Raw genomic sequence first — 26083 nt, forward strand, 5'->3', positions numbered from 1 at the left:
TTTTCTTTCTTTAAAAAAATTTTTTTTTTTTTTTTTTTTTTTTTTTTGACAGAGAGAGAGAGCACGCAACATGAGCTGGGGAGAAGCAGCTCGGAACTCATGAACTGTGTGATCATGACCCAAGAGGAGGTCGGACACTTACTCAACTGAGCCACCCAGGCACACCTATGGTAGCTGCTCCGTTTCTTAAACAGACTTTCAACTAGGCCTTCCGTTTCCAGCTTCAAGGTCACACCCTTTCCAAACCGTTGCTAGAGGAAGCTGGCTCCACCCACTGTGCAGCTCTTAAGGGTTTGCTACCTACTTCAGCTTCTAAGCCTTGTCACTGTCTGCTCGGGATCCACATTTCTTGGTCGGCCACGCCAGCTTCCTGCCACTTGTTCGTGTACTTTTCAGCTTCCAAAACATAGTGTTCATGCCCTTTGTCCTTGTGGGCTTTATTATTTTTATTGCAGTGAAATATACAGAAGATAAAATTTACCATTATAGCCATTTTTAATTGTACAGTTCAGTGGCACTAAGCACATTATTACTTTTGTGCAACCATCACCAACCATCTCCAGAACTTTTTCATCTGTCCAAATGGAAACTCTGTAGGCATGAAACAAGTCTCTACCTGTCCCTCCCCCAGCCTCTGGCATCTGCCATTCTTTCTGTTTTTATGAATCTAAATATTTTAGGGCCCTCTTGAGTTGACTCATACAGTATCTTTTTTGAATTGGCTCATTTCACTGAGCATATTGTTCTCAAGTTTCATCCATGTTGTACATGTGTCAGAATTCCCTTCCCTTTTTTTAAGGCTGAATAATATTCCATTTTATGTATGGACCACGTCTTATTTATCTATTCATCCACTGATGAACACTTGAGCTATTTCCACCTCTTGGCTATTGTGAATAGACTGCCATGAACCTGAGTGTACAACTATCTGTTCATGTCTCTGCTTTCCATTCTTTGTGGTGTATACCCAGAAGTGGAACTGAGGGATCCTATCGTAATTCCATTTTTAATTTTTTGTGGAACTGCCACACTGTTTTCCACAGTGGCTGCAACATTTTACATTCCCTTGTAAATTTTTTTTTCTCATTTTAAAAATTCCTTCCCTGTTCATTAGTTCAAGGTGGAGTCCGAGTAACTGTATGTGTCAAAACTGACACCTTTACCTGGAAGCCCTAAGTCTTAGTGCATTAACAGTAAAGGAAACTCCTTAGGGTCTGCACCCCTCCACGGTGCTGCTATGTGGAGCACGTGGGAGGGCTGTAATCGGTGATGTCTGCTGAGACCCTGCGAGGGAGGTCCTGAGGAGACAAGTGTTGTGAAAGCATTCTGCTGGTGGCTGGCACAAAGGTACGACCATGTATGAGACAGGGCTAAGCTGGGGGTCAGCAGACAGGTGAACTGGGGTTCACTGCACTGGCGCCTTGGTCTTGCACAGTGGTGACCACACAGATGTCACACGTGTGCTGGCACCCAGGCGAGCAACACAGCTCAGGGTGCAGCACCACTTGGGAGCCAGGCTTACTTCTGCCCTTGCCAGTGACCCCAAGACAAGGTGCAGTTTCCTTTCTCAAAGCACAGGCCACACCTTCTTGACTGACGGGGCCTGCCTTCCTGACCAGCAGCCAGCAGCACCTATGTCCTCGGTGCGCCAGTGGGAGGAAGCACAAGACCTCCCCTCTGGTTCAGCACTGAGCAGAGCGTGTAGCAGACGCTAACCCAGGAATGGTCCTGGGGCTGGTTTCTGGCTGGAGGGCAGCCCTGTGTCACATGTGAGATCAGATCCCACAACCCAGAAGGTCCTTCCTGTTGGTGGGACCACACAGACCCCACCTCCTTCTCTGGGCTGAGACCACCTGGGCCTCCCTCAGTGTGGGTGGATGTTCAAAGTCATGGATGTCCAGGCTGACCACCAATTTCCCCATAAACACCAGCCCTGTCCCCATGGTGCAGACACTAGGACGAAGGCCCACAAACCTCTGTGCCACGATGAGTGTCCTGCTGGGCCCAGCATGGGGCCCAGAGCTCAAGTTCCTCATAGGAGCCCCAGCTAGCTGGCTGGAATGGCCCCAGGAGCCTCTGGCCTCTGTCTGTTCACTGCTCACTCACCTTTTCACTTAGCAAGCCCTCCCTGGGCCTCCGAGGGCTACGTGTTGAGCAGTGGACACACACTTTAAGGCCTTTGTGGAATACGCTGAAGTGAACCACAAAGCTAACGGGGGCCCATCTTGTCCTAGAAAGGCCAGAGAAGACCGAGGCAGACCCAGGCCGCCCCGGGCCACCCGCCAGGTCGCATGTTCTGCATGTTGTGGGAGCCACCTGGGGAGAACCATCTGCTGTGTTCAGTGACCCTGCTTCAAAAACTGCATGCCTCATGAGAATCTCATGGCTTCTAAGATCTGCCACCAAATGGCCGATGTGCTGAATGGTGCCTGTGCTCGATCCGCCTTCCCTAAGACCCACCACTGCCCTGGTAGCCGCAGCCCCCATCATTGTGTGCATACATCCTGGCCTCACACGCCTGGGCTGGGGCAAGGCCCTGGCCAGATCAAGGTAGACAGTCGCTCCCAAAGAACAGCAGCCCATGGCATCTGACCTAGAAAGTGCACGTCTGTGCACGTATCTGCACACGTATGTGTCAGGAGCTGGTTCCATGCCATGCCTTGTGGACGCTCATGACTGTCTGGGTGGCAGACAGCCTGCTGCAGGTGCAGGTGTTATCTCTGGCCCTGTCCCCTCTCTCTCTGCCTGGCCTAGGACTTGTGCCAGCTTTACAGGCACCGTCTGGCTGGCAAGACCATGGCCCTGAGTCCTCCCCCAAGGAGGCCAGGCCTGGGACCAGACAAACCTGATGCATGGCTTTTGGGATCCCTTGGCAGAATGTGGCCCCACGCTTGGCCCCAGGCAGCCACCAGCACCTGGCTACTCATGCTGGTCGAACCTCTGATTCTTTGAGGTGGCTCAAGGCCAAGTCAGTTCGCAGTACCTTGGTGGCCTGGGGCTAAGCCAATGCAGGCCTGAGTCACCATGCTCCTCCCTATTCTCAGGAGCCAGAGCCCTGCTCCGGGACCCTCCAGTCTCTTCCCCACTCACAACAGACAGCCTGAGTCCCCTGGGATGGCTACCCCTCCAGGCCACAACATGGCTGAAAGCAAACGCAGTTAAGCACACAGGGCTGCCTGATGGCTCTCCCATCAGGCAGAGTGACCAGCTATGAAGGCCTCAGCACAGTGGATGCCCGCTGGCTGACACATGGATGCCAGTGCTCATCCAACCTCCTTCTTTCTGACCTGTTGGCCTGTGGCTGGGAACCCTGTTCTAGGATTGCCTGTGGTTCTTCTCAGGGCTTCAGTGCCAAGGAGGGGCTCCCCAAGGACCCCACATCCTAGTGGAATCCTAGGACATGGCCCCCCGAGGACACGTGTGTCTGCTTGGAGGTGCTGTACCTGCCTCCACGTACCTGCTGCCAGCGCCTACCAGGACGTTCTTGCCACGGCCCTTACCTGAGCTGGTGGCAGAGCCTGGGGGGGGGCAAGGGGTCTCGCGCACTGAGTCTTACCTTTGGTGTCATTGACGGGGTCCATGTGCCGGTAGATGTAGCCCTCCAGGTAGGAGTGGAACTTGGGTGTGGGTGGGAAAAAGGCCAAGCAGATGGCCATGAGCTCCCAGCCGCGAGCCAGGCTCTCGAGGCGGAAGTTCTCCGTGGTCTGCCGGCATAGCTGGATATAGAGCTCATCCCGCAGGCCCTGCACGCTCCAGCCCTTGGTGGCTATCTCCAGGGCCACATGTAGTGGGTCTGCCTTGGCGCGCCGGTCGCCCATGTACATCTGGATCAGTTTGAAGATCTCACAGGCCTCCTTCTTCACGTGGCGGTCACTGGTCACAATCATGGGCTTCTTGATGGACTCACTGCTCCAGGCCAGCATGTTGGCGATGGACACCTTCCGTCGGAAGAGGCCCTGGGTATGTGTGTTGAAGTGCTTGGAGGCCCAGTTCTCGATGTCAGTTTCCGAGGATGGCTTGCGCAGAGTGAAGGTGGGGAACACACAGCTAGCACTGGGCATCACGCTGCGGGCCTGGCGGCTACTCTCAAACTGGGCACAGGAACCGAGGTCCTCGGACTAGGAAGGACAGAGGGGCCATGAGGCGGGTGTGCGCCCTACGCGACCCAGCCAGGAGAGAGGTGTGTCCCCCACCCCCCCACCACTGTCCACGAGGCTGCTGGAGAGGCTCGTGCCTCATTTTGTTCTACCCACCTCATAAACACACAGCTGGCGAGGGGACCCAGAGAGGCCCTTCGTCCAATCTTTACCCTAGGGGCTCAGCCTCTGGGAAGTGTTCCCTACTCTTGCGACTAAGGGTTGTTGGTTGGGGGCGGGGGGGGTGTCCAGTGCAGGTCTGGGGGCAGGAGGAAGCCATGGGTGTGTTTCATTGGCTTTCTGGGCTGTGGCCTCAGGTGGGAAGAAGCTGGGGAATGCTGCCCCCATTGGTGGCGGAAGGATGCTGCTTCCTGCTGGCCTTGCCACTGCTGTTTGCCTTGGCTTCTGCTAGTTCTATGGGCTCTGAGGTTGGGAAGCAGATGAAAAGGGCAACCCCGCCAGGATGCGGAAAAGCCCATATGCAAAGTTCCACAGAACACGTCAATGTCACTTTTGGTCCCCTACACTGCCTGCCCCTTCCCATCAGAGCCTAACCCTTCCAACGAAGATCCTCGCATGGGATCATGGGCAGAGTGAGGTTGTGCAGTGGCAAGGTCGGCCTACAAGGGGGCCTGCACTGCAGGCCTGGTCTCCCACGAAGCTGGGGAGGGAGGGTTTGCCCCAGGCCCCCTCCCTGCCTTCTTAATGGCTTCAGCACAAGTGTACGAGGTGTCACTGGGGTAACACCCCTTTCTTTTCTCAGCACAGACAGAAATGATGCTCTGAGCTCTCCAGCCTGGAGGGGCACCAAGGCAGCCCCGCCCAGGGACACTGGCGTCCCAAGGTTACAGGGCCCTTGGGCATGTCTTCCCTGGCAGGACTGGGGGTGGAAGTGGGGAGCCCAATACCAGGAGGCCCTCTGGCCATTGCCAGCTCTGGGCAGATGCCAGGCCTTGGCTTCATACGGCAGACTGGTTGGAAATGTCAGGGGTCAGGAGGTGAAAACTGAGATACTGGCCCACACAAAATTCTGAGACATCAAGCTCCAGCACATGATCTAGACAGAAGATACACGTGGGCTCAGAGGGCCTGACTGACGCCGGCACCTGGCGCTGAGCAGGGAAGGACAAGCCAGACCAGGCCTCTGGACCAGGTATCTGGCCTCTCCTCTTCACTGGGAAGAGCTCTGAGCAAGGGTGCCCGACACTCCGCCTGCACAGTTCCTCACCTGAGAGCCCATTCACAGGTGGGAGGACAGGAGCTCAGGGGCTCAGTGGTTGGGCGGCTACCCACCCGTTTCCCCTGCCTTCCCTGCATCCGTGACCTGGAGGGAGTCAGGGCACAGCCTCTGACCCCCAGATACCTTGACAGCATCCTGCCAGGCCTTAGCAGGAACCGCGGTGAGGGAGCCCCACCGCCTGTCCTCATGCCTGTCGGGAACGGAGTGCCACCTGCCCCGCCTCTGCCCAGGGACCCCGGCCACACCTCCCTACCTGTGAGGGGTGAAGGTAGGGCTCTGGCGACGCCAGGTTGGTCTGCACAGAGATGCTCTTCTCCAGTAGGATCTGGGGGAAAGCGAGCCTCTCTAAGGCGCCCCTCTGCCAGTGCTTGCTCTCCTGCTGGGCCAGAGCCTCATCCTCACTGAAGGCGCGCACCACAGGCCCAGGCATGGGCAGAGGCACTGCCCCATCGCTCTCATAGCCTGAGCCGTCCTGCTGGGAGTCCCAGCTGCCTCTCTGCTTCGTGTGAAAGCGGGCCTGCTGTGCCTCCCAGGCCAGCCGGGCCTGCGCCAGAAAGGGCTCAGCCTCGCCAGTCTTGCCCTCTGCACGTTTCACTGGGGCCAGGCCGGGCCCACACAGGGGCCGCTCCTCAGCCGGGGGCTGCTCAGCGAGGAGGTCACGGTCCCCGGGGACTTCGGTGGACGAGGCGCTGGGGACATGGCACAGAGAGGGGTTCCTGCTCTTCCTCTTGCGGGTACCCGGGGAGTAGCCTGTTGAGGACATGGTGTCCTGCTGGCTGGACCAGGACATAGCATCGTCTTGATGCCGCAGCTCAGGCCCCTCCATGCTGCTGTAGTCCCCAGAGGAGACCCCCAGGCGCTGATCCCGCAGCAGGCAGGGGCTGGGCTGCAGGGGCAGTGAGCCACCCCCGGGATTGGGTGCATACTTGTTCCTTGGGCCTGCACGCAGCTTGGGGCTTGAGCTGGCCTGCTCCACGTATACCAGCTGCCGCACGTATTCCTTGCCTGCAGGGCTATACTCCAGGCTCAGGAAACGCTCGGGGCACTTCTGCCTGGTCAGCACCAGCTGCTGGTAGGGCGAGGCGGAGCCCTGCTTGGGTGACTGTGGGAAGGGTGCTGGTTTGCGGCCTGGAGACCGCTGGGGTGAGCCAGCTTGATAGCCCCCGCCAGCCTCGTACTGGACGTCCATGGGCGGCTCATCATAGATAGGAGCCTGGTACTCCACGGGAGGCTCCTCGTAGAGGGGGGGCTCATAGGCGTAGCGTGGGGAGGAGGGCTGCGAGTCGCTGGTAGGCTTGCGTGGCTGGGCCAGCAGCGGGGAGCAGCTCCCCAGCTCGGCCCTCTTCAGGAAGGGTGATGGCCTCCGCTCAGGGAAGAAGACGGGGCCATCAGATTCTGAGGCAAACGTCTGCAGGCTGGGTGAGTGCTGCCCACCAGAGGGTCTGCGGGAGCGGCCGCCAGACTGGCTGTCTAGGGCATAGCCATTGCCCTGGGAGGAGAGGAAGCTGGGCTCCCGGTCCGCAACTTTGATGAGCATACGCTCCTTGGTGCCTGAGTTCCACCGAAGTGAGGAGGTCCTGAGGGGGGGAGGGGGACAGGCACAGGTTACCCGGGGGGAGGTTCTGGGTGGGTGGGGCACAGGCACAGGTTTTCTGGGGGGAGGTTCTGGGGGGGGACTGGTTTCCGGGGGAAGGTTCTGGGTGGGTGGGGGTACAGGTACAGGTTTCCTGGGGAGGTTCTGGGTGGGTGGGAAGACAGGCACAGGTTTCCTGCGGGGAGGTTCTGGGTGGGGGGAGGACAGGCACAGGTTTTCTGGGGGAGGTTCTGGGGGGGGACAAGTTACCTGGGGGAGGTTCTGGGTGGGTGGGTGGGAGGACAGGCACAGGTTTCCTGGGGGAGGTTCTGGGGAGGGGGGGAGGTCAGGCACAGGTTTCCTGGGGGAGGTCCTAGGTAGGGGGACAGGCACAGGTTTCCTTGGGGGAGGTTCTGGGGGGGACAGGTTTCCGGGGGGAGGTTCTGGGGGGGGGTCAGGCACAGGTTACCTGGGGGAGGTTCTGGGTAGGGAACAGGCACAGGTTACCTGTTGGGGAGAGGTGGAAGTTTGGCCCAGCTATCAGCCTGAACCCATTACCTGCCAGTCTCAGCCTCATAGGTATCTGGGGTCATGGCCCAAGAGGTCTGGTCATTTCTCAGCGTCCTCCTCACTTCCTAAATGGGAGCTTCAGGCTTCAGCGGCCTGATACTTGCTGGGGGGGCTTCTCTGTAAATGACCTGTGCACGCTTCATTGCTGGGGCCCTGACTCCTGGGCAGTGCAGCCTAGAGTGGCTGTGCTCCTGTCCTGGGAGGTCCCTGCACATAGCTCCTAATACAGCCCTGCAGCCTTCCCCTCCAGGGGGCTCTCCTGCCCAGACAGCTTCCCCCAGGCCCGCCCCCACCTCTGGTACCCATCATGACACTCACTACAAGGGCTTGTGTGTGTGCATCTCTGCCCTGGTCCCACCCCAGCACTGGGCACAGAACTATTTCTACAACAGATAGCCAGGGTGGTCCTTCCAGCGGCCTAACTCTGGATTCAATATGGTTATCTCTCTGTAGGCCTCACTCCTGGGTTCAGTACCTGCTTGTGCTCCTATGGGGTGGTGGGCCACCTATCACTGTCCCCCCCCACCCCCAGCATCTCAGGTCCTGTTTTTCAACCACACTCCCCTCCTACAACTCTGCCCTCACCCATAACATTCTGCACCTAGGCACAGACGAGAAAACTTTCTATAGCACTTTTAGGTTCCCAGCAGCACTGAGGGGAAAGTACACACACTTCACATATACCCCCTGCCCCCACTCGTGTGCGATCTCCCCAGCTGTCAGCATCCCCGCCAGAGCGGTACCTGCGTCCCAGTCAGTGAACGGACACGGGTATCTGATCGTGATGCCTCGTCAGCAGCCGGCATCCACAGTTTACCTCAGGGCTCACTCTAGGCCCGCACATTCTGCGGGTTTGGACAGACGTGTAATCTGTGTGCCCGATACTGAGAGTGTCACACGGAGTAGCTTCACTGCCCTGAATCCTCTGTCCCTCCCGTCCCCCCGGCCCCTGGCCCCCACTCGTCTTTTACCGTCTCCACGGTTTTGCCTTTTCCAGAATGTCACAGACCTGGAATCGTACCGTGCGTAGCCTTTTCGGACTGGCTTCTTTTACCTCGTAATATACATTTAGGGTCCCTCCAGGTCTTTTCACGGCTCGACAGCCCGTTCCTACTTAGTGCCGACCCACATCCCGTTGTCTGGATGGACCACAGGTTGTCCGTTCACCTGCTGACGGACACCTCGGCTGTTCCAGGGTTTGGGGGCTCTGAATGAAGCCGCTGTGAACACCCGTGTGCAGGTTCTCGTGTGGACACAAGTTCTCATCTCCTTTAGGTAAACAGCGAGGAGCGTGACTCCAGGATCACGTGGCCAGAGCATGTTTAATTTTATAAGAACTCTCCAGACTGTCTTCCAAAGTGGCTGCCCCATTCCGTTTTCCCACCAGCCACGAGCAAACGTTCCTGTGGCTCCGCGTCCTCATCAGCATCGGGTGTTGTCGGTGCTCTGGATTGTGGCGTTCTAGTAGGTGTGCGGGCGGATCTCGTTGTCTTAATTTGCATTTCCCAGATAACATGTGATGTGGAGCATCTTTTATATGATTGTTTGCCATCTGTTTATCTTCTTTAATGAGGTGTTTGTTAAGGTCTCTGGCCCGTTTTGTTTTTTATTTATTTTTTAATGATTTATTTTTGAGAGGGAGAGAGAGAGAAAGTGTGAGCAGGGGAGGGGCAGAGAGAGGGAGAAAGAGAATCCCAAGCAGGCTCCACACTGTCAGTGCAGAGCCCGATGAGGGGCTCAATCTCACAACCCTGGGATTGTGACCTGAGATGAAATCACAAGTCAGACGCTTAACCGACTGAGCCACCCAGGCACCCCACTGGCCCATTTTAAATTCAGGTTGTTTCCTTACTGTTGAGTTTTAAGAGTTATTTGTATATTTTAAGTAACAGTCCTTTATCATGTCTAGCTTTTGCAAATATTTTGTTCCGGGCTGTGACTTGTCTTCTCACTCTCTGACAACATCTTTCACAGAGAAGAAAATTTTAATGTTAATGAAGTTCCACTGTATCAATGATTTCTTTCATGGATGGTGCCTTTGATGTTGTATCTAAAAATCATCACCATACCAAAAATCGTCTAGGTTTTCTCCTGTGTCATCTTGTATGAGTAAGTTCTGAGTTTTACAGTTAGCTCTGAGATCCATTTTGAGCTAAGTTTCATGCAGTAAAATCTGTGTCTAGATTCATCTCCTTACCTGTGGGGGTTCAGTTGTCCCAGCTCTGTTTGTTGCAAAGACCATCCTTGCTCCACCGAATTGCCTTTCCCTATTGTCAAAATCAGTTTACTATATTGTCGTGGGTTTATTTCTCTATTTTCTTACACTGACCTATTTGTCTATTCTTTGCCAATACCACATTGTCTTCATTAGGATAGCTTCACAGTAAGTCTTGAAATCAAGAGTATTAGTCGTCCAACATTGTTCTCCTTGAATACTGTGTTAGGTATTCTGGATCTTTCACCTTTCCATTAAGTCTTAGAATCAGTTTGTTGATATCCGCAAAATACCTTGCTGGGGTTTTTTGATTGAGGTTGCACTGAATCTATAGATCAAGTTGGAAAGAACTGACATTTTGACAATATTGAATCTTCCTGTCCGTTAACATAGGATATCTCTCCATTTATTTAGTTCTTGATTTCTTTCATTAGAGTTTTGTAGTTTTCCTCATATAGATTTTGTATATATCTTGCTAGATTTACACCTATGCATTTCATTTTTGGGGGTGCTAATGCATAATGGTATTAATTTTAAATTCCACTTATTCATTGCTAGTATATAGGAAAGAAATTGACTTTTGTAAACTTACTTTGTATCATGCAAACTTGCCATAATCACTTATCAGTTCTAGGAGTTTTTTGGTCAATTCTTTAGGATTTTCTACATAGATAATTTTTAGACTGATATTCTAAGGACTACGTATGAAAAACTGTAGAGATAATTTGAGGCTCTGGGTTTATTTTTGTTTCTGACAGGCAGCTGGGGAAAGGGCAGATAACCTGAATCCCATGTCAGACTGAGCTGATGGGAAATCAGGTTTAGGTTTGAAGTTTGGTTTAGGTTTGGGGGTAGCCTTTCAGGGGTCCACATGGAATGTTAACTAGAGCTCCTTTTTGTGACTCTGACTTTGGAGTCATGGAACCACTCAAAGGTCGGCTCAGCTTCTCAACTGTCCTGGGGGAGAGGCAGTATCTTATGTGTGCTGCGTTGTACTGATCCCTCCTCAGCCCTCAAGTCCTCACACCTTAGTAGATCTTCAGGACAATTTCGTCTATTTTGCTCTCTGTGTTTAGGCTGGTCTCAGAGAAGTTAATCTACCGCTGCAAAAGGAGAAATCCCAAGTGTCTTAAACCAGTCGTATAGTTTGCCATCTCTGCCTCTGTCCTCTGATTACTGCTGGATCTTTCTGCACAAGGCCACGACTTCCAATTACTGGAGGTGGGTGAGGCAGCCTACTCCAACACGCCAGTTACATGGCCCACTCAGCACAGCCAGGAACCGAACCCACCAGTTGACAGTGATGCCCAGCAGCTCGGCTTCGCTGTCCTGAGGAGAAGTCACACAGTAGCAGGACTCAGGATGCAGGCTCCCATTCCTGGGAACTCTGCTCCTGGTTGCTGGCTTTGGAATCCAGAGATCTGAGACTGGATGCCAGCCTGTTGCTCCCTGGTTGCGGGGCTTGGAATATCACTTACCATCACTGACTTAGTGTCCTCCTTGGTTCTTAAGAGAATTAAGTAACATAATGTGCATATGATAAAGTCCTCAGCTCAGTACTGACATACAGGAAACACTCAACAAGCATGAAGCATTATTTTTGTACTTTTTTTCATCACTCAGCAGGTAATGACACAACCCTGGTGCCAGGCCCCCCTCAGGGGCTATGAGGTAAAGAAAGATCCTTGCCTGACAGAGGGTGCTGAGGGCTGTGGCCCGAGGAGGCATGGCGTGGCCTGTCCGTTGTGGGCCATCAAGATCGTGCTGTAGGACGGGGCGCCTGGGTGGCTCAGCCAGTTAAGCATCTGACTTCGGCTCAGGTCATAATCTCATGGTCTGTGAGTTCGAGCCCCGTGTTGGGTTCTGGCCTGACAGCCTGGAGCCTGGAGCCTGCTTCAGATTCTGTCTCCCTCTCTTTCTGCCCCTCCCCTACTCATGCTCTCCCTCTCTCTCTCTTGATCTTTCTCTCTTAAAAATAAATAAAGATTAAAAAGAAGAAGAAGAAGAGGAGGAGGAGGCGGCAGCGGCAGCAGCCAGGAATTACTCTGCTACCACCTCCTTAGGAAGTGGGTATCACGTGTGCAAAATGCCTGCACTCCTGAAACTACAACTTGCTATTCTCATACCCAGCTCAGATGGCACCCAGGGCGGCAGGGCCAGCGCAGCAACAGGCCACCAAAGCCCAGGTGGTCACACATACCCTGCAGAGTGTGGGGGGCTTTGATAGGCAGCCCACCAGAGCAGTGCTCAATGCACCCACACTGGTGCAGAACATACCCTCAGTCACACACCCACACTGATGGGCCCAGACAGGCTCAGATTCCATCCCCTATCAACAAACCCAGTTAGCACTTCCAACACTGATCTTTAAAACGTCGGAGCAAACCACCAAAGACCCCTCAGGGGTTCAAATTCCTCACTTAACACTGGTATCACTCCTGTTGGTCTGTGCTGAGGGCACCTAGGCCACCAAGAGGCACGGAACCCCACCTGGAGCTATGAGTTGGCTGAGGGTGGCCCCTGCCCAGTCTGACAGATTCTGTGCCCTTGGGTCCTAAGGGTCATCTCTGGAACCTTCCAATACTCTGCAAGGCCAACCCATGACCAAGAGAGACCAATCAATGTCCACTTCCTTCCTTGCGATTAACACCAATCTTCCTGACTTTGCCTGGGGAAGCACTGTGACACACAGCCTAGGGCTCCAGGAGAGAACATGCTGAGGATCGCCCAGGGACTCACTCCTCTGTTAAGAGCAATGGGCTCCACAGCTCTCCAAACTGGGCAGTGACAAGCTTCTTCCAGCTTTCCCAAAGCTGCCACATGAGCCTGGAGGCCACTCCAAAAGGCCTCTACCCATGCGCTGGTGGCCCCAACAGCTTTTCCTCATGTTCCTCTGGCTAGTACAGGGCCCCACGTGCTGCATACACCTAGCTCATTGCTTCTTGTTGAGCCAGATTCTTCTCCAGCTCATCTAAGAGCTGCCAGAAACACCACCCTTGAGTCAGAAGACAGGGCCAAGTGTGACACAGTGGGTTCTACCTGTAGTGAAGAAGTTGTCCATCCACATTATAATCCCGGTAAATTTCATAGTCCTTCTCAAGGAACACTCCTGGTGGTGAAGAGCTGAAACACAACAAGATGAAAAAAAGACACGAGCATGACTGTAATACTTTTAAAATATGGTACATTCAAAACAATAAACCTTTCACTCTTAAGAAGATAAGAGTCCTTCTTTTAGTTTCTCAGGAATAACCCCAGTGTCCAGCCCACAAAGCCATCCCCTTCACCACGTCAAATGGATATTTCCTCTACCCTAAGCCTGCCTCACTGCACATGGCCTGCACAGAATAGGCTGGAGACCCACCTGCCCTCCAGCAGGGACAACCCCGCTGTGGCCCCTTCCAGAAGCTGGAGGACAGACAAAGACTTCGACTGCTCCATCTTGGATGTTAGGGGCTTAGATGACTTGGAACTGGGGCTTCTACTCTAAGGCTATGGTGATGGGGTTAGTGAGACTTTGGCTAGATGACCTGAGAAAGAAGCAGGGTTAGAAATACTCTCATTGGGATGATAAGCTTCTTAAGAGTGGGGGTGTGGAGCACAACAGGCACTCATTATCTGGGAAAGAAATTAGTGGGTGATTATATTGGCAGATGTTCAAAGGCATGTGGGCAAATTAATGTCTAGTTATGATTTAAAATCTCGGTAACCCAGAAGTAAAAGAAAATTTACTTAACCTTATCAAGAATATCCATATTAAACTCAAGGCCTGCATAATATTTAGTAGTAAAAGGCTGAAAGCATACTCATTAAAGTCAGAATAAGAACATGTCCTCTTACCGCCAGTATGTCGTACTTTTGGAAATGCTAGTCAGTGCGGTAAAGACAAGAAAAAAAAAGAGATTTAAATATTTGAAAAAGAGAAAATTGTCATTAGTTGTGAACTTAGAAAAAGTAAAGGAATCATGGGAAAAACTACCAAAAGGATTAGGGAGATTGTAATGTTGTATCACTCACATGAAGTGAGAGACGAGTATCTGTGTTTCAGCAGAAACTGGTTAGGAAAGAAGTTCATTTTCATCACAGCAATAACCACCACAGAAAGAAACTAAAAATCCAGGAATTAAGTTAAAAAGGAGTATGTTGGGTCAGTATGAATAAAATTATAAATATATGAGGTACTTAAAGAAATGTGAATACATACAAATTTCCTTGGATTGGAAAATTCAATAATTATGAAGATATACCTTCTAAATTGGTTAATACATTTAATGTATTCTATCCTATAACATTTCCAATAGAAAGAAATGTTTTTAAAATTTTAAAATTTAAAATGTTTGGAAAGTTAACCCCAAAAAATAAACATGTAAGAATAACTAAGAAAAAGTTCAGAAATGATAATGGGAGTAATAATTTTTACCATTAGATACAAACAATATTATAGAGGCAAATAATTAAAACAGTACTGTACTGGTAGAGAACTACACAGATTCTGGAATGCAGCAGAAAACACAAATATTGACCTAAACGTATATAAGAATTTAGTAAACAGGAATTAAAAATTTCATACTTAGCAAGTACATTGGAAACAAATCACGTGTCTAGCAATGGGAACTCATATTCACTCAGTATTGTTCATACTGAGAAACAGAATGCAATTGTGGAAATACTGTTGTACTATTTTTTTTCCAAATTCTTTTAATTTAATTTAATTTTTTAAATTTACATCCAAGTTACTTAGCATACAGTGCAACAATGATTTCAAGGGTAGATTCCTTAATGCCCCTTACCCATTTAGCCCATCCCCTTTCCCACAACCCCTCCAGCAACCCTCAGTTTGTTCTCCGTATTTTAAGAGTCTCTTATGTTTCATCCCCCTCCCTGTTTTTATATTATTTTTGCTTCCCTTCTGCTGTTGTACTATTTTTTAAACTGCAAAGGGGGCCGCCTGGGTGACTCAGTCAGTTAAGTGTCTGACTGGATTTCAGCGCAGGTCATGATCTCATGGTTTGTGAGATTGAGCCCTCCGTCAAGTTCTGCACAGACATCACTGAGTCTGTGTGGGATTCTCTCTCTGTGTCCCTGGCTGACTCATGCACATGCACTCTCTCTCTCTCTCTCAAAATAAATAACTTAAGAAAACAAAACTGCAAAGGTAAATGCCAGAAAACTGATACATAGCATTTAATGGGCTTTATAATTTTTCTTCCATGTAATTATATGTACTTTCTACAACTAATGTGCATTGCTTCTGTAATAAAAATGTTATTTTAGTTTATGTTTTTAATGTGTATTTATTTTTGAGAGAGATACAGAATCCAAAGCAGGCCTCAGGCTCCAAGGTGTCAGCACAGAGCCTGAAGCAGGGCTCAAACTCCCAAACCGCGAGATCATGACCTGAGCTGAAGTCAGACACTTTACCAACTCAGCCACCTAGGCGCCCATAAAAATGTGAGAATAAATGAATAGAAGTTGAAGTTGAATAAATGAACGGCAAATGCTGGTGGTATTTCCTAACATGTAATCATGCTACAGAACAAAAAGCTAGAAACATGAAGAGTGATGTGCGCAAACACATCTGTAAGGTGTCTATACATGTATCTACCTCAGTTGGTACATCCCTCCTCCTTCCGGCTGGCCACCAAAAGCCGACAGAGATCCCGCAGAGCTGGGAGCACCTGGTGGTTGGCCCGAGTTGCAGCTATAACCCGTATGTTCCTGTGCTCATTGTGGCTTTGTCACTTGTACCCAGGCCAGGTTGACACACAGTTCTTTTTTCTTCAAAGCCAAAGCCAACACAGTTTTTCCACCACCAGGATGGCACCATTACCTTCTGGAGGTATTCAGACCTCCTCCTTTTGAATTCTATGGTGTCACACTTCCCTGGGCCTTCAGGGACTCTGACATTTTCCTTTCCATTTCTAACTCCAGCCACCGGTACCCAGGGCTCACCTCTCCTCCAGACTGCTGCCGAAGCATTCCATGTGGGGCCTGGGCTGGGGGCAGGGACACAAGATGGGTAAGGCAGACACATTTCTGCTGCCACAGAACTCGCCCTCAGTGTGGGGCCAACACAGAATGAACCAGATCCTCAGGCATCTGCAGGACCCAGACATGGAGCAGGCCCAGGGAGGGAGGTCAGAGGCAGCTCTCTGGGAGGCGTGTTTGGGCAGTGAACAGGGCAAACAAGAGACCAGGCAGAGGAACCTCAAGGAGGAAGAGTGTGGCACCCTCCAGGACAGAAATGAAGCCGCTGTGCTAAGGCGCAAGGGGCAGTGAGTGGGGGAACCGTAGGGGGTTCGAGCCAGATCACACATTTTCCAGTATCAAACTATAGTTCCAGCAGGACTTCCAGACCTCATGTAAGTGCCAGTGCAGACGAAATTTCCCTATTTCAAAACCTACTTTACTGTGTAACTGAAGAGCTTCCAAACACTTGCAGTAGGAGTTATTAATCTGCAATGTAAGGGCACACTAAAAGGCAAATATCAAGAGGAGAATCTAAGAGAATTTTTTAATAATAAACATTATTTTTAATAATATTATTATTTAATAAACATTTTTATTTAATTAATAACATCAAATTATAAAATTAATTATTTTATTTAATTAATAACATTATTTAATAAATAAACATTTATTTTTGAGAGACAGAGACAGAATGTGAGTGGGTTAAGGGCAGAGAGAGAGGGAGACACAGAATCCAAAGCAGGCCCCAGACCCTGAGCTGTCAGCACGGAGCTGGCCGTGGGGCTCGAACCCACAAACCAGGAGATCATGACCTGAGTCAAAGTCGGACGGTTAACTGACTAAGCCACCCAGGTGCCCCTAAGAGAATTTGATAAATGCCTTCCAAGTGATGCTCATGGATTGATAATCAGCATTTAGCAGTAACCACCAGTGTAGAAAGAAACTTTCAAAGATGAAGTATGTAAAATCTCATCACAAGCCACAACAGATGAATACCTACAACTGGTTTGGAAGGTAGGGCAGAGCAACTCCTTATGATTCCTCTGAGCAGCCCCTCTAGCCTTCCTGCTGTTCCTTGAGCACATCAAGAGCCCTCCCTCTTCAGGAGCAGCCCCTCTCTCAAAATGAACTGTGAGGGGAAAATCCATCAATCAAAGCTGACCCAGAATTGACACAGAGGACAGAATTAGTAACGAGAATGTTACGACTTATTAAAACTGTATTCCATATGTTCAAAGGCTAAAAAAGGACCAAACATGGTAAGCAGAGAGAAGGAATAGATAACAAGTCTCAATCTACATTCCAGAGAACCCTGCAATATCTGAAATGGAGAACACACTGGAAGGGCTTAACAACAGGACAGGCGTTGCAGAAGAACGGATTAGCAGATTTGTCTTTTTGTTCTTGTTTTTTATTTGAGAGAGAGACAGAGAGTGTGTGTGTGCGCACGCACATGCACGCACACAAGCAGGGAAGGAGCAAGAAGAGAGAGAGAATCTCAAGCAGGCTCCATGCTCAGTGCAGCACCCAACACAGTGCTCGATCCCATGACCCTTGGATCATGACCTGAGCCAAAATCAAGAGGGGGGCACTCAACTGACTGAGTCACCCAGGTGTCCCAAGATTAGCAAATCTGAAAGCATAATAGTATAAACTACCCAATGAAACAGAGAGAAAACAAAGATTAAAAGGAAAGAAAGAAAATAAAGAAAATTCGAGAGCATCAGTGAGCTGAGGCGTACTCTACATATGATTGGAGCTCTGCAGGGATGATCAAAAAAAATATCTGAGGAAAAAAAACCCAAACATTTCCCAAACTTGATGAAAACTATAAACCTACAGGTCCAAGAAACCCCATGAACCCTGAGCAAGAAACATGAAGAAAACTACACTAAGGCAAATCATAAATTGCTTGCAACCAGCAACAGAGAACATTTTAAAAGAAGCAGAGAGAAAGGACACGATCTGTCCAGACACAAAGTGAGGAAGAGGACAGACCTTTCACCAGAAGTGACGCGACTGAGGAGGGCAGTGTGGCAAGATGGGAACACCGTCCACCAAGAATTTGAGACCCAGCAGGGACACGCTTCACAGATGAGAGGGAAATACTTTCTAAGACATACACATGTAAAAGAAGATATCACCAGCAGACTCACATTACAAGCAATGTTTGGTGAAGTCTTCGGGCAGAGGAGGTCAATCAACCACGTAAAAATCTACAACAGAAGTGAAGAGTACTGGAGATGGTAACTAGATGTTAATGTAAGAAATGTTTTCCTTTTATTTTCATCTCTTTGAAACATAACTGGCTGCTTAAAGCAAAAATAATGAGCGTATTAAGTGGTTTACCTATGACAGCACCAGGAGGAAGCCTGGAGTGTGTTGTTGGCTCTCACACCACAGGTGCAGTGATGTATTACAAACTGCCTGAAGGCCCAGTCTGATCAGTTAATATGCACTATAAACCCCCAAACAGCAACTAAAAACATAGCAGAGAGTAAAAAGCAAAGCATAAAGCTGAATTTAAAAGATGTTCAATTAACCCCAAAGAAGAAAAAAAACCAAAAAAGCAAAGAACAGAGAGGACCAAAAAAAAAAAAAAGCAAGATGACATATCTAAACCTAACCATACAAATAATCACATTAAGGGGCCCCTGGGTGGCTCAGTCAGTTAAGCGTCCGACTTCAGCTCAGGTCATGATCTCATGGTTCATGAGTTTGAGCCCCACGTTGGGCTCTATGCTGACAGCTCAGAGTCTAGAGCCTGGAGCCTGGAGCTGCTTCCGATTCTGTGTCTCCCTCTCTCTCTGCCCCTCCCCTGCTCATGCTCTCTCTCTGTCTCTCACAGATAAATTAACATTAAGAAAAAATTAAAAAACAAAAAACAAATAATCACATTAAATGTGAGTGGTCTAAATCCCCAAATAAAAGGCAAAGACAGACTGTATAAAAAAGCAGGACGTAGGGGCGCCTGGGTGGCGCAGTCGGTTAAGCGTCCGACTTCAGCCAGGTCGCGATCTCGCGGTCCGTGAGTTCGAGCCCCGCGTCAGGCTCTGGGCTGATGGCTCAGAGCCTGGAGGCTGTTTCCGATTCTGTGTCTCCCTCTCTCTCTGCCCCTCACCCGTTCATGCTCTGTCTCTCTCTGTCCCAAAAAAAATAAACGTTGGAAAAAAAAAAAAAATGAAAAAAAAAAAAAAAAAAAAAGCAGGACGCAACAATGTGCTGCCTGAGAGAAAACTACAATAAAAGCATAACAACAGGTTAAAAGTAAAGGCTGGAAACAGAGATACCATGGTGACACTTCAAAAGAAACCTGGAGTGCCTGTATTAACACAAACAGATTTTGGGACAAAGAGCACTACGAGGCATCAGGGAGCACTGCGTGATGATAATGGGATCCGTTCGTCAAGAGGACACAACAGTGGTAAATGTCTGTGCACCGCACTGCAGGGTCACACAACGTGCTTGGGCATTTATTTGCCTGTGAGAAATCAAAGCGTGTGTGTGCGCAGGTATTTACCTTAATGCCCACAGCAGCTCTATTTGTACCAGCCAAACCTGGAAGCAACAGAAATGCCATCTCAAGGAGGAGGGCCCACACAACGGAGTACTATTCAGCACTGAAAAGGCAATGAGCTGTTGACATATGTAATGACTTTCAAGACAGTTACACCGAGTGAAAGATGGCAAAAAAGAGTCCATGCTGTCTGATTCCATTTATATAAACACCTGAAGAACACAAACTGCTCCATAATAACACCAGGCAGATCGGTGGCTCCCTGGGAGTGAGTGGCAGCACCAAGAAGGGCTGGGGTGACGAGGGAAAGAAGACTCTCGTGGCCCACAGCATGTGCACAAGCACGACTGTGCAGTCTCACAAGTACACACACACACCAACACGTATCAAAATGCATGCTTTACACATGGCTGTTGATGCCTGTCACCTCCCCCTCTGAGAAGAAACGAGGTCAGAATCGTAACATTGAGCGGGATCTTGTCTTTTCATTATGCTTTCCTGGACTACTTCAACGGTTTTTGTGAAAATTTGTTTCTTCATAATGGGGGGGGGGGGAAGAAAGATCAGTAAAAATACCACCAATTTTTTTCTTTTCTTTTTTTTTTTAATTTTTTTTTTAACGTTTATTTTTGAGACAGAGAGAGACAGAGCATGAACGAGGGAGGGTCAGAGAGAGAGGGAGACACAGAATCTGAAACAGGCTCCAGGCTCTGAGCGGTCAGCACAGACCCCGACACGGGGCTCGAACTCACGGACCGCGAGATCATGAACTGAGCCGAAGTCGGACGCTCAACCAACTGAGCCACCCAGGCGCCCCAAACTACCACCAATTTGAAAAAGAAAAATCTACACCTGCCTCACCCCAAAACCTCTACCTCAGGAAGCAAAGCTGTTGAGGGGTTGTTTCTGTCCCTCTGGGAAGAGGAGCATCTTTTCAAAAATCAAAGTGGAAATCTAAGTCTACATAAAACTTGTATCAAAGGCCCACTGGGTGGACAGCTGAGTCATTTTCCCTCTCGGCAACAACCAAGGTTAAAAGCAAAAAAGCAGACAAAACTGATGGACTGAGAGGACAGCGAGGCCAACCTCAAGGCTCCACCGGGAGAACCTGGCTCCAGAACTCTGCAGGGGGCAGGGGAGATGTAGCATCCAGGCGGGCTATGGGCAGGCAAGACCGAGCGCCTGACCCAATGCCCCATCACGGAGGTCAAATGTCCTTGATTCATATGGCTTGATCTGTTGTTATTAAGGGCACATTTGTAAGAATTTCATTGAAAGAGATGGATGGGGCAGAGGTTAATTTCAGAATTTCAGTAAATTAGTGGGAAAAAAAAGATTAAGCAGCACAAAATTCTTGGGGCGCATGGGTGGCTCAGTCAGTTAAGTGTCAGACTCTGGATTTCAGCTCAGGTCATGTTCCCAGGGTTCGTGGGTTCGAGTCCTGAACTGGGCTCTGCGCTGGGATTCTCTCTTACTCCCACTCTCTGCCCCGCCCCCACTCATGCATGTGCATGCTCTCTCTCTCAAAATAAACAAACATTTTTAAAAAGCACAAAATTCTTTTGTTTTCAACAAGAATAAAAATCTGTAATGATATCCTTGAATAAAAAAGGACGGATGCCATTCAAACTATGGCAAAAGTGACACACACATGCCAACAAACACTCCACACCAACAGAGAGAATGAAAACCAACACGGGTTGCTGAAGACAGCTGTCAGAAGCACACATGGGGTGACAGAGGCTGGGCCCTGAGCATCCTGCCTTAAAAGGACAGCATCTTAAATTTTTTTTTTTTTTTAACGTTTATTTATTTTTGGGACAGAGAGAGACAGAGCATGAACGGGGGAGGGGCAGAGAGAGAGGGAGACACAGAATCGGAAACAGCCTCCAGGCTCTGAGCCATCAGCCCAGAGCCTGACGCGGGGCTCGAACTCACGGACCGCGAGATCGTGACCTGGCTGAAGTCGGACGCTTAACCGACTGCGCCACCCAGGCGCCCCAAAAGGACAGCATCTTATACTGGGCGAAATAATAAAATCCACACATGATGCTCGAGAGAGTCCTAACCAAAGCTAATTGGGAAACTGAAACAAAACAAAACAAAACAAAACAAAAAAAGGGCAAAACTACAAACACAAACAAGTAAACAGAAAGGATTTAGAGCAATGCCAGAGCATCACCTGAAGGGGATTCCATGAGAAGGAAAATCTTTTTTTATTTGAGAGAGAGAGAGTGAGCAGGAGAGCAGGGGAGAAGTGCAGAGGGAGAGAGAGAGAATCTCAAGCAGGCTCTACATTCAGCTCAGAGCCTGGCACAGGGCATTTTTGAACCCATGAACCTGGGATCATGACCTGGGCCAAAATCAAGAGTCAGGCGCTCAACTGACTGAGTCACCAGGGCGCCCCCAGGAAAGTCCTTTTTTGACGACAGAGGACATATTCAATGTCGAAGATGTAACACAATTAAATCTGACACACTGGCTAACACAGGGCAGAAGCACACAGAGCTGCAATTGCACAGGCAGAACAAGGCGCCCATAGGGCCTTGAGGCCCAGCCCGTGACATCAAAAGGAAAAAATAAGTCATTGATGCAGTGAAAATGCATAAATGAACATGGGATTTCATATTCGTAAACTAGGAAAACTATTTTTTTCTTTGAAAGTTTTTATTTATTTGAGAGAAAGAGAACACAAGCAGGGGAGGGGCAGAGAGGGAGAGAGAGAATCTTAAACAAACTCTGCGCTGTCAGCACAGAGCCCGACATGGGGCTCGAACCCACAAACTGTGAGATCATGACCTGAGCCAAAGTCAGACACTTAACCAACTGAGCCACTGAGGTCCTCTGGGAACACTGGTTTTCAAGTCTCCACAGAATATTTCCAAATTGCATTATCACTTATACAACAAAAAAGCCCAATAAATTTTAGAATGCAGACGTTTTAGATGTTATTCCTTAGACACAATATAATGATTAGAATATGTAACAGAAGCTAAATAAATTTACACTCTCGGAGACTAAAACAAGATTCACCTGAGTACAGCCAGGTCCGGGGCAGCCTAGCTGCTGAGCATGGTGACCCTTGGGAGAAGAGCTGGGGGCGGGGGGGGGGGGGGCGGCTGGCAGGGCCCTCTTTCTGGGGGAGCAGGGTCGGGACCTGCAGACTGTACACCCCCAGACCCAGAAGCAGCCGAAGCCCCCCATGCCCCCCACGCTGCAGGGACCACAGCCTAGGGCTCTGCTGCACCCTCGAACTCCAGCAGCCCGGAGGCTCTCGCAGCCCTTCCCCAAACGTACCCAACACAGCAGTCCAGTCCAACTGCACCCAATCTGATTTGCACCCTAAACCGAGACACCTGAACAGCTATACGTGGGGTGTTGTGTGAGAGCACATGTGTGTGCATCCGTAAGTGTGTGCACTGAAGTTGTGCATGTGACCTTCTGTCCTGCGGCACAGCCACCACATAAAAGCGTGGCTCTTCTGTTCAAACGTGGCACCCAGAGGGAAAATACCTCTGGGAGTTGTGTGACAGCTGCTTCTGGTTGAAAACAAGGAGATTTTTAGTGGATGACATTCTGCTGTGTAAACCGTCTGGACCCTCACCACAGAATTGCTCTTACCTGCCATGAACAGAAGTGGTGGCTGGTAATGAGCCAGCATAGTTTCAGGCAGGCGGCCAGCCCTGGGGAGAGGAGATGGGGCCAATGTCCCGGCTGACGTGCATGGATTCAGCTAACTCTCAAAAATGAGGGAAAATGTGGTATATTTTCTATCAGATCAAGACAGCAAATTTACCATTAACATGTCCTTACAGAGGAGAAAGGAAAGAACTATCTAAAGAAGAATGAGGTAAGAAGGAACCATGGGCAAAGAAACAGAAAAGTGGGCAAATCTACACAGGGGCTAACTGAAAAAGAAAGAAGGCCTCCTGGGGTTGGGAACCTTGTGGCCAAGGCAGACACTGGCTGCAGAGTCCTGGTAAGTCCCACATGCCCACAAACATTTTAAGTACAACCACGGAAGAAAAATTCCGTGGAATAGTAAGATACATGACAGAAGGGAAAATAAAACCAAATCTACTTAACCTAGTAAAAGGCAAAACCAAAGAGAAAGGCAGTCTACTAGTTCTCTGTAATAGTAACAGCCAAACATGAGGGGACACAAACTTAGGAACTACTCACTCAGCAGCAGCAAATATAAGCGGCTGGGAACCAGAGACCACAGACCTCTTGAGTGGCCCTGCAGGCACGGGGGACCGGCTACCTGTCAGGGGTCAGCACTCCTCAGAACGCAAGTCAATGGGTCCAATGAGAACGCCCCCTGGATCTTCTGTAGCATTTATATGACGAAAGTAAGGCACATAACCAGCTGAGACTGAGACAGTCTTTTTTTTTTTGTTGAGAAAGAGCGAGTGAGCGAGAGCACGTGTGTGAGTGCAAACAGGAGAGGGACAGAGATCAAGTGGGCTCCACGCGGAGTCGGACATGGGGCTCCAACCCACAACCCTGGGTTCATGACCTGAGCCGAAATCAAGAGTCAGATGCTTAACCGACTGAGCTGGCCAGGTGCCCCCAGCTAAGACAGTCTTAAAGATCAAGAAGAGAAGGGGGTTCCTCACCACCCAGGGCTCGGGGCGCTGATGTGAGCAGACACACAGGCGTGACTGTGGTCTGGGGCAAAGTTGGGCATTTTGGAGATGAGAAGGAAAGTAGCTCCCCCCAGGAAAGTAGTTCCAGGCAGATGCAGGTCTCAATGTGAAGATAAACTGTAAGGAAAATGCAAGACATGGAACGGAGTACCTTTGGATGTAGGCCAAGGAAGAACTTTTTAAATAAAACGTTAAAAGCATAAACCACTAGGCCAAAAGACTAACAAACTTGGTTGCATCGAAAGGACACAGGGACCAGTTAGCAGTCAGGTGACAGAGGACAGGACACTCATGGTATCTAAAAGCAATGAGGAATTGATATCAGGAACACAGGAACTCCTGCAAACTAACAGAGAAAGTAAGCCAGCAACGCCAGTGGGAAAATGAGCAAAAACAAATAAGCAACAAACACAAGAGAAAACTCAAGAGGCGAATGAACTCAAGAAGAAAGAATAAGAATCAGAGGCAAAGAAGAAACAGAAATCAAAGTGCTGGTGAGACGCTCCCCACCCCACCAACTGAAGCCCGGTGCCGGGGCTGCTGGTGGCCTTGCTGCACAGACCCCGGGGCCCCCACCCAGACCCCGGCAGTGGAGGGGCAGGGGCGGGTGCAGCGCCATCAGTGGTTGGAAAAGCAGTACCCATGAAGAAGGCACCCAGCCTACGGCCCACACGTCACAGGAGCACATGGGACCCGCAAGACGCATGCCAGGTGCACAGAGTGGGAGCAGCATGGGGACAACCGGGGGAGGAGAGGGCAGCAGTGAAGAACACATACCTGAAAGGACACAAAGATGATAAACTAAATCCTTTTGCTGTGTCAGTGATCTAAGTAAACAGAACGGCAATCATCCTGTCAGACCAAAGGCAGGTAGGTGTCAAGTAAACCCAACAGCTATACATTATTTAGAAGAAACGCACTCAAAGTATAAGGAAAGGGTAGTAGTTTGGGGAATGATGTTAAGAGGCCAATACCAACCAATGAGAAACAGCAATGCTATGCCAGGATCAAAGCAAGCCAAACTCAAGGCAAAAACGTGATGACATAATGACTAAAGGAATAATTCCCCAGGAAAACGTAACAGTCCTGAATTCATGTGCAATCCACAGCTTCAACACAGAGGAAGCAGTGACAGATTAAAAGGAGAAACAGGCGAATCTACCTCTTCAGAAGTGATACATCAGGCAGACAAAAAATCAGCAAGAAACTGGACCGATGCAACAGATTTGATGTGTTTGAGCCACATCTGGGTAAGTGGCCGACTCTTGATTTCGGCTCAGGTCATGATCTCATGGTTGGTGGGTTCAAGCCCCGCATCTGGCTCTGTGCTGACACTGCAGAGCCTGCTTGGGATTCTCTCTCTCCCTCTCTCTCTCTCTCTCTCTCTCCTTCCCTCTCTGCCCCTATCACTCAAAATAAATAAATAAACTTAAACAACAACAACAACACAAACAACAGACTTGATCTAACGAACCCTAGACCTAACAAACACGGAAAAGAAAATATTTTTGAAATTATTTTGAAATTTTGTAAAATCATTTACAAAAATTCAGGATTTAAGCCACAGCAAGTCTCAAAAACAAAAATAAAAACAAAACCATGCTTTCTGACCAAAATGAAATTAAGTTGGCAATAAAGAACAAGAAACCCTACAGTTTTGAAAATTAAGGCATTTGTAAGTTATGAACAAGTCAAGGAAGAAATCTTAATTAAAATCAGAAATATTTTGGGCACCTGGCTGGCTCAGTCAGTGAAGCGTGCAATTCTTAATCTTGGGGTCATGAAATTGAGTCTCATGTTGGGTGTAGAGATTACTTAAAAAAAATTTTAAGTCAGAAAAGATCTACCATTGGGGACACCTGAGTGGCTCTGTCAGTTAAGTGTCTGACTCTTGATTTTGGCTCAGGTCATGATCTCAAGGTTCATGGGTTTAAACCCCACACTGGCCTCTACACTTACAGTGTGGAGCCTGCATGGTGTTCTCATTCTCTCTCTCTCTCTCTCTCTCTCTCTGCACCCCCCCACCTCCTCGCTCACTTGCGCCCTCTCTCTCTCAAATATAAAAAAAAAAAAACACTTTATAAAATTGGATTTGAGATGTCAAAAAACCTGCATATTCCTGTGCATATTCAAGACACCGAATCAGTAGTTAAAAACGTATTCACACAGCCACAGGCCCAGGTGGTGTGTAAGTGTGCAGCCAGACAACCTGG

The 26083-nt window shown here is 49.3% G+C and overlaps 1 protein-coding gene across 2 annotated transcripts in view; it reads right to left on the minus strand.

Annotated features, from left to right (window-relative positions):
* The window catches only part of ARHGAP39 (Rho GTPase activating protein 39), a 109075-nt gene that overhangs the window by 13653 nt on the left and 69339 nt on the right, over positions 1-26083 (minus strand). For both annotated transcript variants that reach the window (XM_047074360.1, XM_047074359.1), the window contains exons 4-6: positions 12774-12857; positions 5630-6953; positions 3557-4118 (exon numbers count right to left, since the gene is read on the minus strand). In XM_047074360.1, the coding sequence (XP_046930316.1) occupies positions 3557-4118; positions 5630-6953; positions 12774-12857 (1970 nt within the window). The remainder of the gene's footprint in view (positions 1-3556; positions 4119-5629; positions 6954-12773; positions 12858-26083) is intronic.

The sequence above is a fragment of the Lynx rufus genome, unplaced genomic scaffold (genome assembly GCF_022079265.1).
Source record: "Lynx rufus isolate CCGP_SWC_20201006 ecotype Redwood Valley unplaced genomic scaffold, mLynRuf1.p SCAF_12, whole genome shotgun sequence".
Lineage (NCBI taxonomy): Eukaryota > Metazoa > Chordata > Mammalia > Carnivora > Felidae > Lynx > Lynx rufus.